The 13,005-nt window shown below is 43.6% G+C and overlaps 2 protein-coding genes across 4 annotated transcripts in view; one reads left to right on the plus strand and one right to left on the minus strand.

Annotated features, from left to right (window-relative positions):
- Positions 1-559, minus strand: part of ctdp1 (CTD (carboxy-terminal domain, RNA polymerase II, polypeptide A) phosphatase, subunit 1) — a 94,766-nt gene extending 94,207 nt beyond the window's left edge. For both annotated transcript variants that reach the window (XM_036555018.1, XM_036555017.1), the window contains exon 1: positions 63-559. In XM_036555018.1, the coding sequence (XP_036410911.1) occupies positions 63-367 (305 nt within the window). In that variant the 5' untranslated portion in view covers positions 368-559. The remainder of the gene's footprint in view (positions 1-62) is intronic.
- Positions 560-1,948: 1,389 nt separating this feature from the next.
- Positions 1,949-12,491, plus strand: adck5 (aarF domain containing kinase 5). 2 transcript variants are annotated; one of them, XM_036555030.1, is made up of 15 exons: positions 1,949-2,108; positions 3,977-4,068; positions 4,366-4,515; positions 4,986-5,061; positions 5,533-5,733; positions 6,283-6,423; positions 6,913-7,026; positions 7,214-7,345; positions 7,459-7,542; positions 7,668-7,749; positions 8,903-8,981; positions 9,150-9,241; positions 9,466-9,718; positions 10,693-10,809; positions 11,237-12,491. In XM_036555030.1, exons 1-15 carry the CDS (start codon positions 2,085-2,087, stop codon positions 11,337-11,339), a joined length of 1,740 nt encoding a protein of 579 aa, XP_036410923.1. In that variant the 5' UTR covers positions 1,949-2,084; the 3' UTR covers positions 11,340-12,491. The 2 variants fall into 2 exon arrangements, with proteins under 2 accessions (XP_036410923.1, XP_036410924.1); XM_036555031.1 differs by lacking the exons at positions 1,949-2,108; positions 3,977-4,068; positions 4,366-4,515 and having other exon boundaries at positions 4,992-5,061; positions 5,538-5,733.
- Positions 12,492-13,005: the final 514 nt, after the last annotated feature.

The following is a 13,005-nucleotide window of genomic DNA, read 5'->3' on the forward strand; positions in this document are numbered from 1 at the left end:
TGACAAAACTTAAATGGTTTATGCAACTTATAACGATCCATCTCAATTATTCACTGACTTACCCAGGAGAGATGACCTGTCCAAGTTGACAGCACAGCTCCTTCACTACTCCAGCACGGTCCGATTTCACCTTCTTCTCCGGCAGTCTGCTTGCCTGCTCCCGTGGCTCAGATCCGGCCTCCTTCTCCACCGGGATAGGGGCGCATAAAGCAAGCACAGAGTCGACATTAACCAGGGATCCAGGTTTAACTTTCCACTCCAACAACCGCAGTGGACGGGCCCCTGCTGGCCAGCGGATCTCCGTCACTAACATCGAGGGGCCCGTTGGATCTGCAGTGCCGCCACCAGAGTCTGCAGGGTCCTCCATCTGTTTTGCACCCCAAATCCCTTTAAACTTCAGCAACGATTTGATCTGAACGTATATCCAAATTACGAGAAAGTATAAAAATCTGAACAGAAATGCAAGCGATCACTTAAAAAATAAGGAGAAAGCAGTTGTGCAACTGAAGTAAGCGTGTTGAGCACAAGGCGACATAAAATAGACGGAGGGTTCAGGTTCGTTCGCTCTTCCCGCCCGTAAACAGGAAACACAGGACTGCAGAGACAGCGGAGTAGCGCAGCTTCCGGGAGATGCTGTTTACGGCCAGCATCTAAGCATCTATAAGCCTAGTTAACAGTGTAGTCATGATATGTCACAAGCCAGCTGGAGTTCATTTAATGAAGATTTTGTGGAAGGAAACCCTCTCAAAGCGAAGGAGCCATGCTTTTCCGAAGAAACACGTTGACAAGCAGACAGGTACTCCTGTAGCTCAATGTATCTGCTAGTTGTTGGCCAGCTAACTTACTGTCTTTGCAGAACTAGCCATGTTTTAATAAATATGTAAGTATGATGTGCAAGTTTTCTTTCCCAGGAAAATCTTCCAGGTGACGGTCTGTAATAAAGGTGTTGTTATGATGCAAGGTGATGTAATGTTTTCGCCTTCAATACGCAGGTATGCTCTTAGGGGCGCTTGAGAGATTCAGCCTGTTGAAACATACTATCCAAGCTGTACGTACTGAAATTAGCATTGTTAATTATATTATTATTTCATTATTAATTTCTGTGTATCGCTACATCAGCTAAAAAATTAAATTGAAGGTGTGCCTGCCCGTTTCACGTTACAGCACGTAAGATTGTTTCCATTGTGTTACTGGAACAATAAAACGTGTACAATGGTTGATTGCAGGGTCCATACAACCTATGCAATCAGGCACAACATTGTATATGACCAATTTTATTGTGACTGGCTTAAGTTTTAAACCGTAAGTTTAGTAGTTTCCGGTTCCAACTCATATGATGTAGGTTTGCTATTGCAGCAGAATATAACGTGTAATGCATTATTATTATTCACGGGACCTGTACGTTACAAATTGTTGTGTGCTATAGCTCTTAAGATCACACCAAAACAGTATTCGCAGTGTTTATCATTACTGCGTGGTAACATAGTACACAGAATTAAAATGGCTGCATTCAGTGAAATAAACATAAAAACAATGCTTGAAGGTACATTCTGCGTGTCAACTCTGTCATTAATATAGGCTTGCTGTGGATCAAATCTACAATGAAGAAACGAATACAGCGTACACATTATAAGACTGTCACATTTTGCAGTTAGATACAAACTCGTACTACTCCTGGGTTGAAAACTGCAACTAACTGTACAGTTAGAAAAGTCAAAGCTTGTCGCGATAGTTGTAGCCAACAAACTTCAAATAAGGCTCAGTGGTTGTAAAACACAGTGTCAACAAGTTTTTTTTTTTCTTGTCCTCCCCAGGTAAAAGCGACTCCCTCACCCCTTCCACGTGACCCGAACCCTTAAATCACAGTCAATAACCAGTCAGACCACGTGTCACGTGACCAACTACGCACATGTGTAGCTGGCCGGCTGCGCCTGTAATGTGTCAGAGGCGCTGTACTGCTGCACTGACGCAACGCTCTCCTTTCATCTGGCAAGAGGTCACGGGGGAAGGTGCTGGTGTTGAAGTGCCCTTACGATACCCCTTACCGGCGTGTAAAGCGACAGGGTGACCGGAGCGCTGTGAACATGGCTGGGGAGACTTTCAGAGCGGTGAGTTAGCTGATATCATCTCTTTTCCTTATTAATTGCTAGCGGTTTGCAAATGTTAGTTGTATCATAAAAGTATTAGCTTGCTCGCTAATTTATCAGGGCAGCCAATGTGCAGTCACCCAGCTAGCTAGAGGGCTAAGCAACATATAGCAACATATTAAGCACGTACTTTAATAGCTGTAGCCTAGAGATCGACAAACCTAGCTGTTAGTCGACAGCTAGTGCTGGCTAGTTAGCAGCTAGTAACAACTGCTTAGTCGAAAATAATATTTTCACCCTAGTTAACTGTTCTTTAAGCTAGTTTGCTAACGTTTGCTGATTTCGCTCATTCCAATTAAGTTGCTTAGATAACTAGTGTAGCTGTCTTTCTAGAGAGGTGACGTCAGCTAATTAAAGGTTTATGAAATGTAGTTGTTCATCTGCGCATCGTATAATTGTCTTGCTAGCATTATTACTCTGACTGAACGATAAGATACCCGCAGCAATAATATTACCACCCAGCTGGTTTGGGAGCTGCAGTACGCACCAGTCGAGTTGACCGTTTCAACTTCGGTATGTAGCATTGCAAGCTTGCAACTTCATGTTGTTTAATTGTTATTTACACGCGTCGTGTTTGGTTGTAAGTTACCTTCCCAACTAACGGTAAGTTCCTCCTTGGTAGCTCAGATGTTGGAGAGGTCCTATTGCAGGAAGTTCTTCGCACACTACTTCTTAGGTTGTCGCCGGTAATATCTCACATCGTGATTAGTTATCTGCTGTACCCAATTCTCTTAAATAGCTAGCATTGGTATATTTCTGTGCGTTCTGTAAATTGTTAAATTGTATCTGTGGTGTTAGCTAGCTAACGTTATCTGCTGTTGCTTAAAACCGTGGGAACCTTAAAAACCACAGTAGAAACCACCAAAACTTAAAAAGAAAAATAGTAGCACCATATAAACTAATACCTCATATTATAGTAGTGTTTATGCCCCCCCCCCCCCCCCCCCAGCGCACACAGACACACACACACACACCCCAACTATACTCTCGTATAAAATGGGATTTTAAAATATTCTTTCCACTGTTTATCTTATGCATTTTGTTTTCACTTTGAGATGTAGCCCTGCTGCCTAGGATCACGTCCCTGACATAGCAGCCCTATCTGTGAATCATCCTGTCTGTGCAGTAACATTGTGTCCTCTGATACAGCTAATCAAAACAACAGCCCCTCGTGGATTGTAGCTAGTGGCCTTGGTGCAGTCAGTAGGGTAAAAGAAAGAAAACATTTTAAGCCATTCCTCATGCCTTGAGGGCCCCCAGTGTGTGTGGCTTGAGCCGTGTCAGTCATACAGTACTGCACTTGTAAATCACATTTAATCAGATCCTTAAGAGCTTTATAGAGATGGACAGACTCACCAGGTACGACAGGTAGCAAGGAGATGCAAGGGGACATTTTTAAGCCGAAATCTATTCAGGTGAAGAGGTAAGGGGCAGGGCATATTGCTTCTTTCCTCATACATAGACTGCTGTCACCTTTGATTGATCTGTGGCACAGTAAGATAAGAATTTTGTCAATGTTCACCCAACTTGACAGGATGATTAGGTTATTTGAATCTGAGCAGGATGTGATCTTTGAACAAGGCAAGAAACTTACTTCTCTGTGTTACTTGTAATATGGCTCATATAATACTGGCCCAACAACCTGTCTTCCAACAATAGTGTGTTTGTTGTAAAACCTTGTAGCACCATTATTATCCAGGCCCAACCCTGTTTAGCTTTTACCACCACCTGTATTTAGAGGTTTACTAAGTGTCATGGTCACATATGGTGAAGAAGCCGTAAGTAGTTTCACTGTCAGGTGACAACATGTTATTTCAACTGCATTCCAGCTGCGTCTGTGTCGGCACCACTTTGCCCTGCTGCGCAGATGTCCATGTTCGGAGTCTACAGTTCTGCTGCGCAGACCCTTCAGTTCAGACAGGTATGCGTGGACCTCCATCCGTACCCCATACTTCTGTTCCATGGTTACTAAGCAAAGTCTTACCATGGTAGTTTCATGCTTCTTGTAAGTGTAATATGATTTCCTGATAGTGCTTTAGTCTCTTAAATCCAGTGGTGGATGTTCAATTTATGAACAACTAAATGCGTTCCAAGTTACTGCTATCATCTGATTCTTTGAAACATATTTGAAAGGTAAATTCTGCGTTAAGAAAGTAAGAATACTGTGGAAGAACTGGAGCGTGAGTCAGTTTGGTGAAAGCGAGTGTTTTCCCTGTAGAGGAGGGAGGAGCAGAGGTGTGCTGAAGAAGGTGCTGCTGGGAGTCTCTGTGGGTGTGCCCGTAGTGTTCGGAGTCCAGTACGCCATATCTGAACCTCGCGAGAGGCGGAAGATGAAGATCTTGGTGGAGGGTGTGGGCCGCTTCTGCAGGTATGGTGGCTTTCCGCTGTATTTTCTCCCTTTAGTGCAGTGGCTCCCCTGGCATAAATTACATACGGGCAAAATTTCATCCATCATGATTGTTGGTGACCATGACTGCTATCGGTAAATCCACGCACAAATCTTGTGCAGCATATAAAACATAATAGCAAAACCAAACACACCCTGTGTATAATAAATTGTCAACACCTAGTCTACTTGGAGGAGTTATTGTTGATTTATCTGCTGCACAATGGCTGGCTGACAGGACGTGGTTGTGATCGTAACACGTAGTTCCAGTTGCTCACAACCAGTTTGTTTCCAGCTTCTAGAACCACCGAAATTAAGGCATCGCATCAATATATGCTTGGTAACATACAGAATGTGGTGGATGGAGGTTGTTTTCGTGGTTTTTGAGTTTGGAGAACCACTAGAGTGGTCGGCACACACTGATATCTACATTTGTCTTCATGGACTTGCAGGTCTCTATACATTGGCATGTTGATTTCAGCGGATTATTGGTGGACTACTAATATAACGCTGCGTGGTTTAGATGAGGTAAGTGCATCATTATGAGACATTTTAAAACCATGTGTACTGTTTTATAGTGGTTGACTACAGTTTATCTCCACTACCTGAAAAGTTATCACACAACTAATAGTATGTGATTAATACTCAGATGTATACTGTATGGCTTTATAATACAATATTGTGTACTGTAATACCTAGTAGTAAGGTAAAGTCATCGAGTTTAAATGGCTAAATTTGAGTTCTAGAATTCTGACTAAAGAGGAGGAGAATTACCAGAATTAAGGTAAATATGGTGTGTATTTAATTGATTAGTAGTAATCCATTTACAATTTATGTGATAGCTGTCCTAACAGTCCCTGATATAAAGTACACAAATGGTATTATTGGTCTAAGGCAAACAGCTTGAGTTCAAGGTAGGACATGCATGATCGAGCATTGAAACTCTGTGAATTGAACGCAGTAAAAGGAGGTGTGGCGTCTCGCCCGTACTCTCGCCAGAGCAGCCCGGCCTGTTTGGAGGGGATGTCATTGTGCCACCAGCGGGCGGCGGACAGCATGGTGGACGGGGCGGTGCAGAACGGGGGCCTGTACATTAAGCTGGGCCAGGGCCTGTGCGCCTTCAACCACCTGCTGCCCCCCGAGTACATCCGCACGCTGCAGGTCCTGGAGGACAAGGCCCTCAACCGGAGGTACAAGGAGGTGAGCTCAGCCTCGCCGTGTCCGTGCACCCCTGCAAGAGCAAGCGGGGGTGAATCTGCGCCCCCTTCCTAAACGATCGCAAGCTCGCCTTCACAGGAGCTGGTGCCACCTTAAAGCACAGTAGCATCATCTGTTACTCATCAGACAAAGACATGAAGTGTGTAGCTACTCTTCAGAGATCTTACTACTTCGGTCTGACCAAATGGCATGCTCTGCTCAGGAGTGTACAGAAATACAAAAAGTATACACAAAAGATTGTCTCTGCATGCTGAATTTATGTATAAAAGCAACTAAAACTATCCAGCGCACACAAAACAAGGTCAAATGATGCTCATATAACTTGTAGTAGGAGTCTAAGAAGAAAAAAAAAAAAGCGACCACATTTCAGCACTAGAGTCTCCATCAGGCCAGCTCTCACTAAGGTGCTTTATCGGCACATTTGCGGTGCCGCCTCTCTTTCGGCTTTATGTTAAGTGCAGTGTGTAAGGGAGGCCTGTATTGATTCTCACTCCATTGAAAGCTTCTGTCCGCTTGCATCCCACCGGCCAGGTAGACGCGCTGTTCCAGGAGGATTTCAACACCACTCCAGACAAGATGTTCAAGACGTTTGACTACGAGCCAGTGGCAGCGGCGAGCCTCGCCCAAGTGCACAGGGCAGAGCTGCATGATGGGACTCCAGTAGCTGTGAAGGTGTGTACTCCTGGCTATAAAGGACAGAAATAGGTTGCAGTAATGTGTAAGCATTATACACAGAGGGGTTGTGTACTGTTCCATTGTTTTTATTAACTGAAAAGTTCTTGTCATTTACTGAAGTTTGTAAGCTTTGACAGAAATTTTTTAAACCCATCTGGTATTTTGACAGACAGTATCCAGCCTTTTCAAATCATTAGGGCTTCTTCTTAATGTCCTGTTAATATTCAAGTATTGATGTTTAAAATGAATTTTGTAACCTAAGGCACTAAAATAAATGAGTAGTTCTGAATTTGTTGCTGCTGAAGTATTCTTTTATGCATCTCAGGTGTTGTGCATGCTGTTGCATGTAAAACTTGTTGCGTTTGTGAAATCAGTCTCTATCATGTTGTCTGTCATTGTGATGGATGAAAATGGCAGTTTTCAGCAGGTTTCTGCTGGGGTGAGTTCTGCCATTAACCTCAGGTGACCTTGTCCCCCATTGCTCAGGTGCAGTACATAGACCTCAGAGACAGGTTCGATGGTGATATCCGGACACTGGAGATCCTCTTAGATATCGTGAAGTTCATGCATCCAAGCTTCGGATTCCGATGGGTCTTGAAGGTCTGTGTAACTCAAAGTCACATTTCATTAGCAATTAGCACATTTGATGTTAATTCTGTAGCATTTTTGTGTTAAACTAACCAGCGACCGTTAGCGAAATGGCACTATGTCATCCTTACAATTGTATGTTCCAATCACATATATGGGTTGCGCTGTTGTCTGCATGGTGTCACTTTCCTTGTTTCAGGACCTGAAAGGAACCCTGGCTCAGGAGCTGGACTTCGAGAACGAGGCCAGGAACTCTGAACGCTGCGCTCACGACCTCAGGCACTTCAAATTCATTGTGGTTCCAAAGGTGTTCTGGGAACAGACCAGCAAGGTGAGGGGCGAGACCAACAGGTTCAGGCTGAGAATGCTTCTGCGCCCGCCTGCATTTTCATACTATGAAATGCCTCCCCGGGGAGGGACTAATTAATATTCTCTGTGCCGCAGAGGGTACTAACAGCAGAGTTCTGTGAAGGCTGCAAAATAAACAACATAGAAGAGATCAAGCGGCAAGGGCTCAGTTTTAAAGATGTGAGTGTCCATCCATGTTGCGACCTTGGGACGTACAGACGCGGAGTGGTGTGACAACAGTCAGTTTGCATACGTGTGCATCCGCCCCCGCAATTTACAGTGCTGTCCTTGTGCCACCCTTTCAGACAGCCGACAAGCTGATCCGCACGTTCGCAGAGCAGATATTTTACACGGGCTTTATCCACGCCGACCCTCACCCAGGCAATGGTAGGTGTAACGGTTACCCGCGGTTACACGCAGTTGTACGCGGTGATCTCTGTTCTGCTCCAGGGGGCAACTGTGTGTGCTGTTTTTTTGTTTTTGTGCTCACAGGTGATCAGTGAGGACCACTGGAAACGCTAAGCTAATGTTTTCCCTCTCTTACCCTCTCTAACTGCTCTCAGTGTAGTATCAGCTTGTCCCGATTACCTGATGCTGCGCACATGGCTAAACTCCCTACCCCCCCCTTCCCTGGTCTGAACTGTTGTGTCTTGTTCTACGCTGTGTAGCGCGCATGTTACGTTACATGGTTCGTTATGTTTTCGTTAGCGTTATTAAGCCTCTCGCAGTTTACGCCGCCGCATTTGCTATACTTTGTAAAGTCAAAGCACTGTTTCCTCAAAGCTAACGTTAGCTAGAATCTTTCCAATCTAATCACACCGGTTTGACCGTACATGCGAAAGGGTTAATTTTCCCCTATTAAGTGCTTGCAGTACTTAAAATGTTCATTTGAAGGACTGAGTTGTGTAACGTTATTTCCAGCTCTACAGAACTATGTTTGATCTGCAGAATTGTGGATCGAGGAGTAACAGTAACAAGTGTTTGGTGCAAGGACACTAGATAAAAGGGACAGATGAGAAACGTTGTATATGGTTTGCCTATTTTGCGTAGTTCACATTTATTTTGCAGTGTGGAATTGTTCTTCATGTATGATTCTTTTTGTATTGATTCTTTGCCCTCTGTTACAATAAAGAGCTATTGATTTAGGCCACAGTGCCGTACTTCACTAAAGCTTTTCAATGAATAAGAGCCATCCACTACAGACTGGCATTCAGTTACTCAGTCAGTTAATCAGTAGAAATCTGCTTGGTTGAAATTTAAAGCAACATACAGTGTCTCTGCTGTAGTTGTAGGTACAAATGTATGTCCATAGCATAAAGCAGTCATAAATCCTCCAAACTATTATGTTTAAAATGGACACTTACTGAACATAATTTAGCGCCATTAACATTTATTATCCTCCTCCAGAGGGTGTTGCATTTAGCTCTGTAAGTCTGCCTACATCAAAGGACTGCAGTAACAATGTTTCACCACCAGAGGTCAGGGCTCATCGTAAGAGGTGAGGGACTGCAGTCTGACTCCACTAGTGTGTGTGTTGCAGTATTGGTAAGAAGAGGTCCAGATAAGAAAGCTGAGCTGGTTCTGCTGGATCATGGGCTGTATGAACACCTCAGCAAAAGGTAAGAGGGCAACGCTTTCTGCCAGCTTAACCACAACGCACAGCGTTTACCAGCTGTAAGGGGAGGGATACAGTTTTATTGGAGGTGAAGTAGGTTGTAGCAGGCTTGTACTCTTGTACTTGTTTCCTCTGTCTGCTGACACTTTTGTTCTCCTGTTCTCCTCATCAGTGACAGAGTGGCTCTGTGTAAACTGTGGCGCTCCATCATTCTGCGAGACGAAGCCGCCATGAAAAAGTACTCCAATGACCTGGGGGTCAAAGGTCAGGACCGCGTAACTTATTTGTATTTTGTAATTGTTTGGGGTAAGGCTCTTTCAGGTTGTGACAAATAAATCGACCTTCATAAAATGGGGCGTGTATAAATGAGATCTGTGAGGCTTTTAACATGCCTGTGTTCAGGCCCGTTCATTATTACTCTGATAAACTACAACCAAGCACCCACGTGTTTACGTGCTGTCCGTTTCCACGCCGGGCGCCCCGCCCAGACTACTTCCTGTTCTGCGAGATGCTGCTGCAGCGGCCCATCAACATGCGGGAGCTGGGCCTGGCCAACATCCTGAGCCGGGAGGAGACGTCCTACATGCGCGACATGGCGGTGCACCACTTCGAGAGCGTCATGCAGGTGCTGAAGTCCCTGCCCCGGCCCATGCTGCTGGTCTTCCGCAACATCAACACGGTGCGCAGCATCAACATCACGCTGGGGGCGCCCGTCGACCGCTACTTCGTCATGGCCAAGAGGTCAGCCGCCCCGGCGCCTGCCCCTCTCCGTTCCAGCAAACGTTCTGCATGTGAAGTTACATCGTATTTGCTTAGCAGATGCCCACATCCTACTTGCATATCGTATAATTTCCATGTTATCCATTTATACAGCTCGGTACTTACTGAGGCAGTTAGTTAAGCCCTTTTCCAAGGGTACGACAGTAGTGGCCCACATAGGAATTGAGCCGGCACACAGTTATTGTTCCCATATTCTTTATTGCAGAGACAGCATTTACATCCCTCATGGGACCTTTGTCCGGTCAAATATATAGTGAAGTTATATTATGTTTGTCCTGACGAATATCACATGAGGGACTGAAATGTTCTCTCCTGTAAAGAATATGGGAAGTGTAATTGCATCTGAGATTTAATAGCATTTTCATCATTATATAGCCCTTACTTCTACACTATACTAGCGGATGTGCTTGTGAACTTCATTCCATGTGGGAATTGAACCAGCAGCCTTCGGAGTTACGGGCCCAACTCCTTGATCATTAGCCGCACTGCCACTTCATCTGAGTCACTTTTCACAGGGATGAATAATATTATTATTGTTATAAATATTATTTGTTACTGCTGCAGTAAAGCTAGTTTATTACTGTCTAATGGGAAGGGTTGTTTTGGTGTGACACAAAAATGGGTGCACAGAACACTTAGAGCCTGATTAATCCTTTTCAGCTGTTTTTCTAAACAAAGTTATTTTAAAACAGGCCACACACATTCTTGCTTTGTTAAAGACGTTTATATTTATTTCTGTTTAATTTTATCTGCAACCCATTATTTCCTGAAACACTCCCAGCTAAGGTCATCATATGTAATTCCAGACTGACTCTTCCATCCCACCCAAAGCACCATATATGTCTCCTCCACTAACCAGCCCTCTTAAGTATTTCTGGACGCTCACCCTTCTGCCTGTGTTTACCCCCTCTGCTTGTTCTGTAACCTGGCGACAGTGCTGTGGGAGGCTGGGGGCGGATCCAGGCCGAGGAGTCCCGCGTACTGCCCAGCCTTACGGTGTTTCACTGGCTGTGGACCGCGTGGGAGAACATCAAGTTCGAGTGTGCTTTAAGGTAACGGATACGCTCTACTCTAATTACTTACTTGAAAGGGAGGGCAGCAGTTTTTATATATAATTATATGCTATTTGATATGTGTTTCGAAGCCTGAACTAAATTTTCCTGTTTCCTCGGGTACAGCTTTGAGCATGTTTTCAAGGAAAGGCGTTTAACCAGACAAACCAGCCACACACCTTTTCTGAAAGAGTCAATGTAATGTGGCTTTTTAGTGCTCTGTTCCAAAACAGATGGATTAGGATTCCAAGATTTATCTGAAAAAAAAAACCAATTTCAGTTAGACCCACTGAATTTGTCACTTTACAAAGTGAAAACTGGTCAGTTGGACTAAAGCCTTCTGTAAGGAGACTGTATCAGAGGGACACCTGGATTCAGTAATGTGGTGTTTAAGTTCCATACCTTTCAAACCCCTGTGCGATTGCAGGACAGAGATGGTGATGATGAGCCTGACGAGGTCCCTGCTTTACCTGCTCTCCAACTTCGGCCTCATATCCCTGAGCGAAGAGGTGCACCAGTACCTGCAGTGAACGAGCCTCAGCTTTTTTTTTCCCTTTACCTCATCAAACCACACGGTGCAGGCACCTGCCTGCCTCTGGAAGGCAAAGACGTCTGTTACAGGAACATGACCAATTTACCGGCACAGAAAATGCCTTCAATGACAGGAGTGTTGCGTAGTAGTAGTTTTTTCCCTGAGCTGCCTAAAGTAAATGGACTACTCTGGGTAATAGCCAGCCAGGGTTTTATCATTAGCATTGACTCCCTACTGGCAAAGGAACTGGACTTGTGTATTCTTTAATGAACCTCTGAACTGTTTGTATCAAGGATGCGGAAGAGTACTGCCAATAACAGCATAGGATTCCAGTTAAAGGAAAATGTGTTTTCCCAGAGATGGACTCTGCGCAGCTACTCCTTTCCAATGCTATTCATAAGTGTAAAACCTGAACAAACACCACAGACTTTTCTTTAAGAGTGAAAGACAAACTGATCATGTACCTTTTGAAGGGTTCATTTTAACTATCTGGTCTTTGAAACCTCTACTTTCAAGAAATGCTGACAATCAGGGCTGAATTGACTGCAGTACACTATAAGAGCATGCAGTTGGTGTTTATATTAATTTTCTTTTAATGAATTGTTTGTCTATAAGGTTTTCTTTTAATTTGAAGGACCTTCAAAGGACAGCTCACTGTCTGGTTCAGCTATTCAGCTTCAAGCAGCTAGAAGATGGCAAATGGTGTTCTGGACAACTGTTAGCAGACTTCTCACAAGCCAGTACTTCATATACCACATGTAACGGCACATTTTAATCCAAAGCTATGTTTCTCTGGATAAGCCAATGCAGCTGCTAGAACTACTGAACTTGTGTTTGAGGTCCTAGGACTAATTGTTGAATTATTTAATGTGAATATAGTTGTATTGAAGCCAATTTTTATAAGAATTTTATAGATCTGTTTTCAGCACCATGTCTGTATTTTGAGTTGTTTTTCTTTTTTCAAAACAAATTAGGTCAATTAGGTGTATCACTCCAGCTATCTACTGCACATTACATGCAAGATAGCACACATACTCCATGTGCAACAGATATTAAAGGATAACTTGCAAAACCGCTTTTGTAAAGTGCTTCTTCCTTTTACACTAAATATCTAGTCAAAAACAAATGTAATCTCTAGATCTCTCCTCTGAGCTGACCCAGCTATGTCAAAGAAACTGTCACCTTTGCTTAATTGTACATTCCGCTCGCATTTTGCCCATAATATACATGCAGCTGTGTGAATAAAGAAATGCATACGGTAATACATACGCCTCAGTTAATGGGGATGCATTTTGAAAAACCAAATAATTAGTTGTTAAAATCTAGGGTTGGGAAACCTTCCTATTAAGACTTCATTGATATCATTTGAAATGCAAAGCCACAGCATAAGATTTAAAACTGTAACTGTCTTCCAGTTCTCTGTCTGGATGAACTGGAACCCATGTGCAATGGCAGAAATCGCAGGTGGTCAATACTGGTTTCTGCAAATGCCCATTTCTGTATCTGTGTTCATTTCTAAATTCCAGCAACGTAAATAATCACTGATTTCTGAGTTCATTAACTTTTTTTTTTTTATTTTGCTTACAAAATATTCCATATGAAACACATTACATTGACTTGAACACACTACAAAAACATTTCAAAAAAAATTCCAGATCAGAAAT

Source organism: Megalops cyprinoides, chromosome 21 (genome assembly GCF_013368585.1).
Source record: "Megalops cyprinoides isolate fMegCyp1 chromosome 21, fMegCyp1.pri, whole genome shotgun sequence".
Taxonomy (NCBI): domain Eukaryota; kingdom Metazoa; phylum Chordata; class Actinopteri; order Elopiformes; family Megalopidae; genus Megalops; species Megalops cyprinoides.

What these genes read in the sequence shown, in the direction of transcription:
- adck5 (XM_036555030.1), top strand. Translation starts at nt 2,085, where the DNA reads ATGGCTGGGGAGACTTTCAGAGCG. An exon ending in AAGGGCTCAGTTTTAAAGAT is followed by an intron (nt 7,543 to 7,667) that starts GTGAGTGTCCAT and finishes CCACCCTTTCAG; the next exon opens with ACAGCCGACAAGCTGATCCG. An exon ending in TATGAACACCTCAGCAAAAG is followed by an intron (nt 8,982 to 9,149) that starts GTAAGAGGGCAA and finishes TCTCCTCATCAG; the next exon opens with TGACAGAGTGGCTCTGTGTA.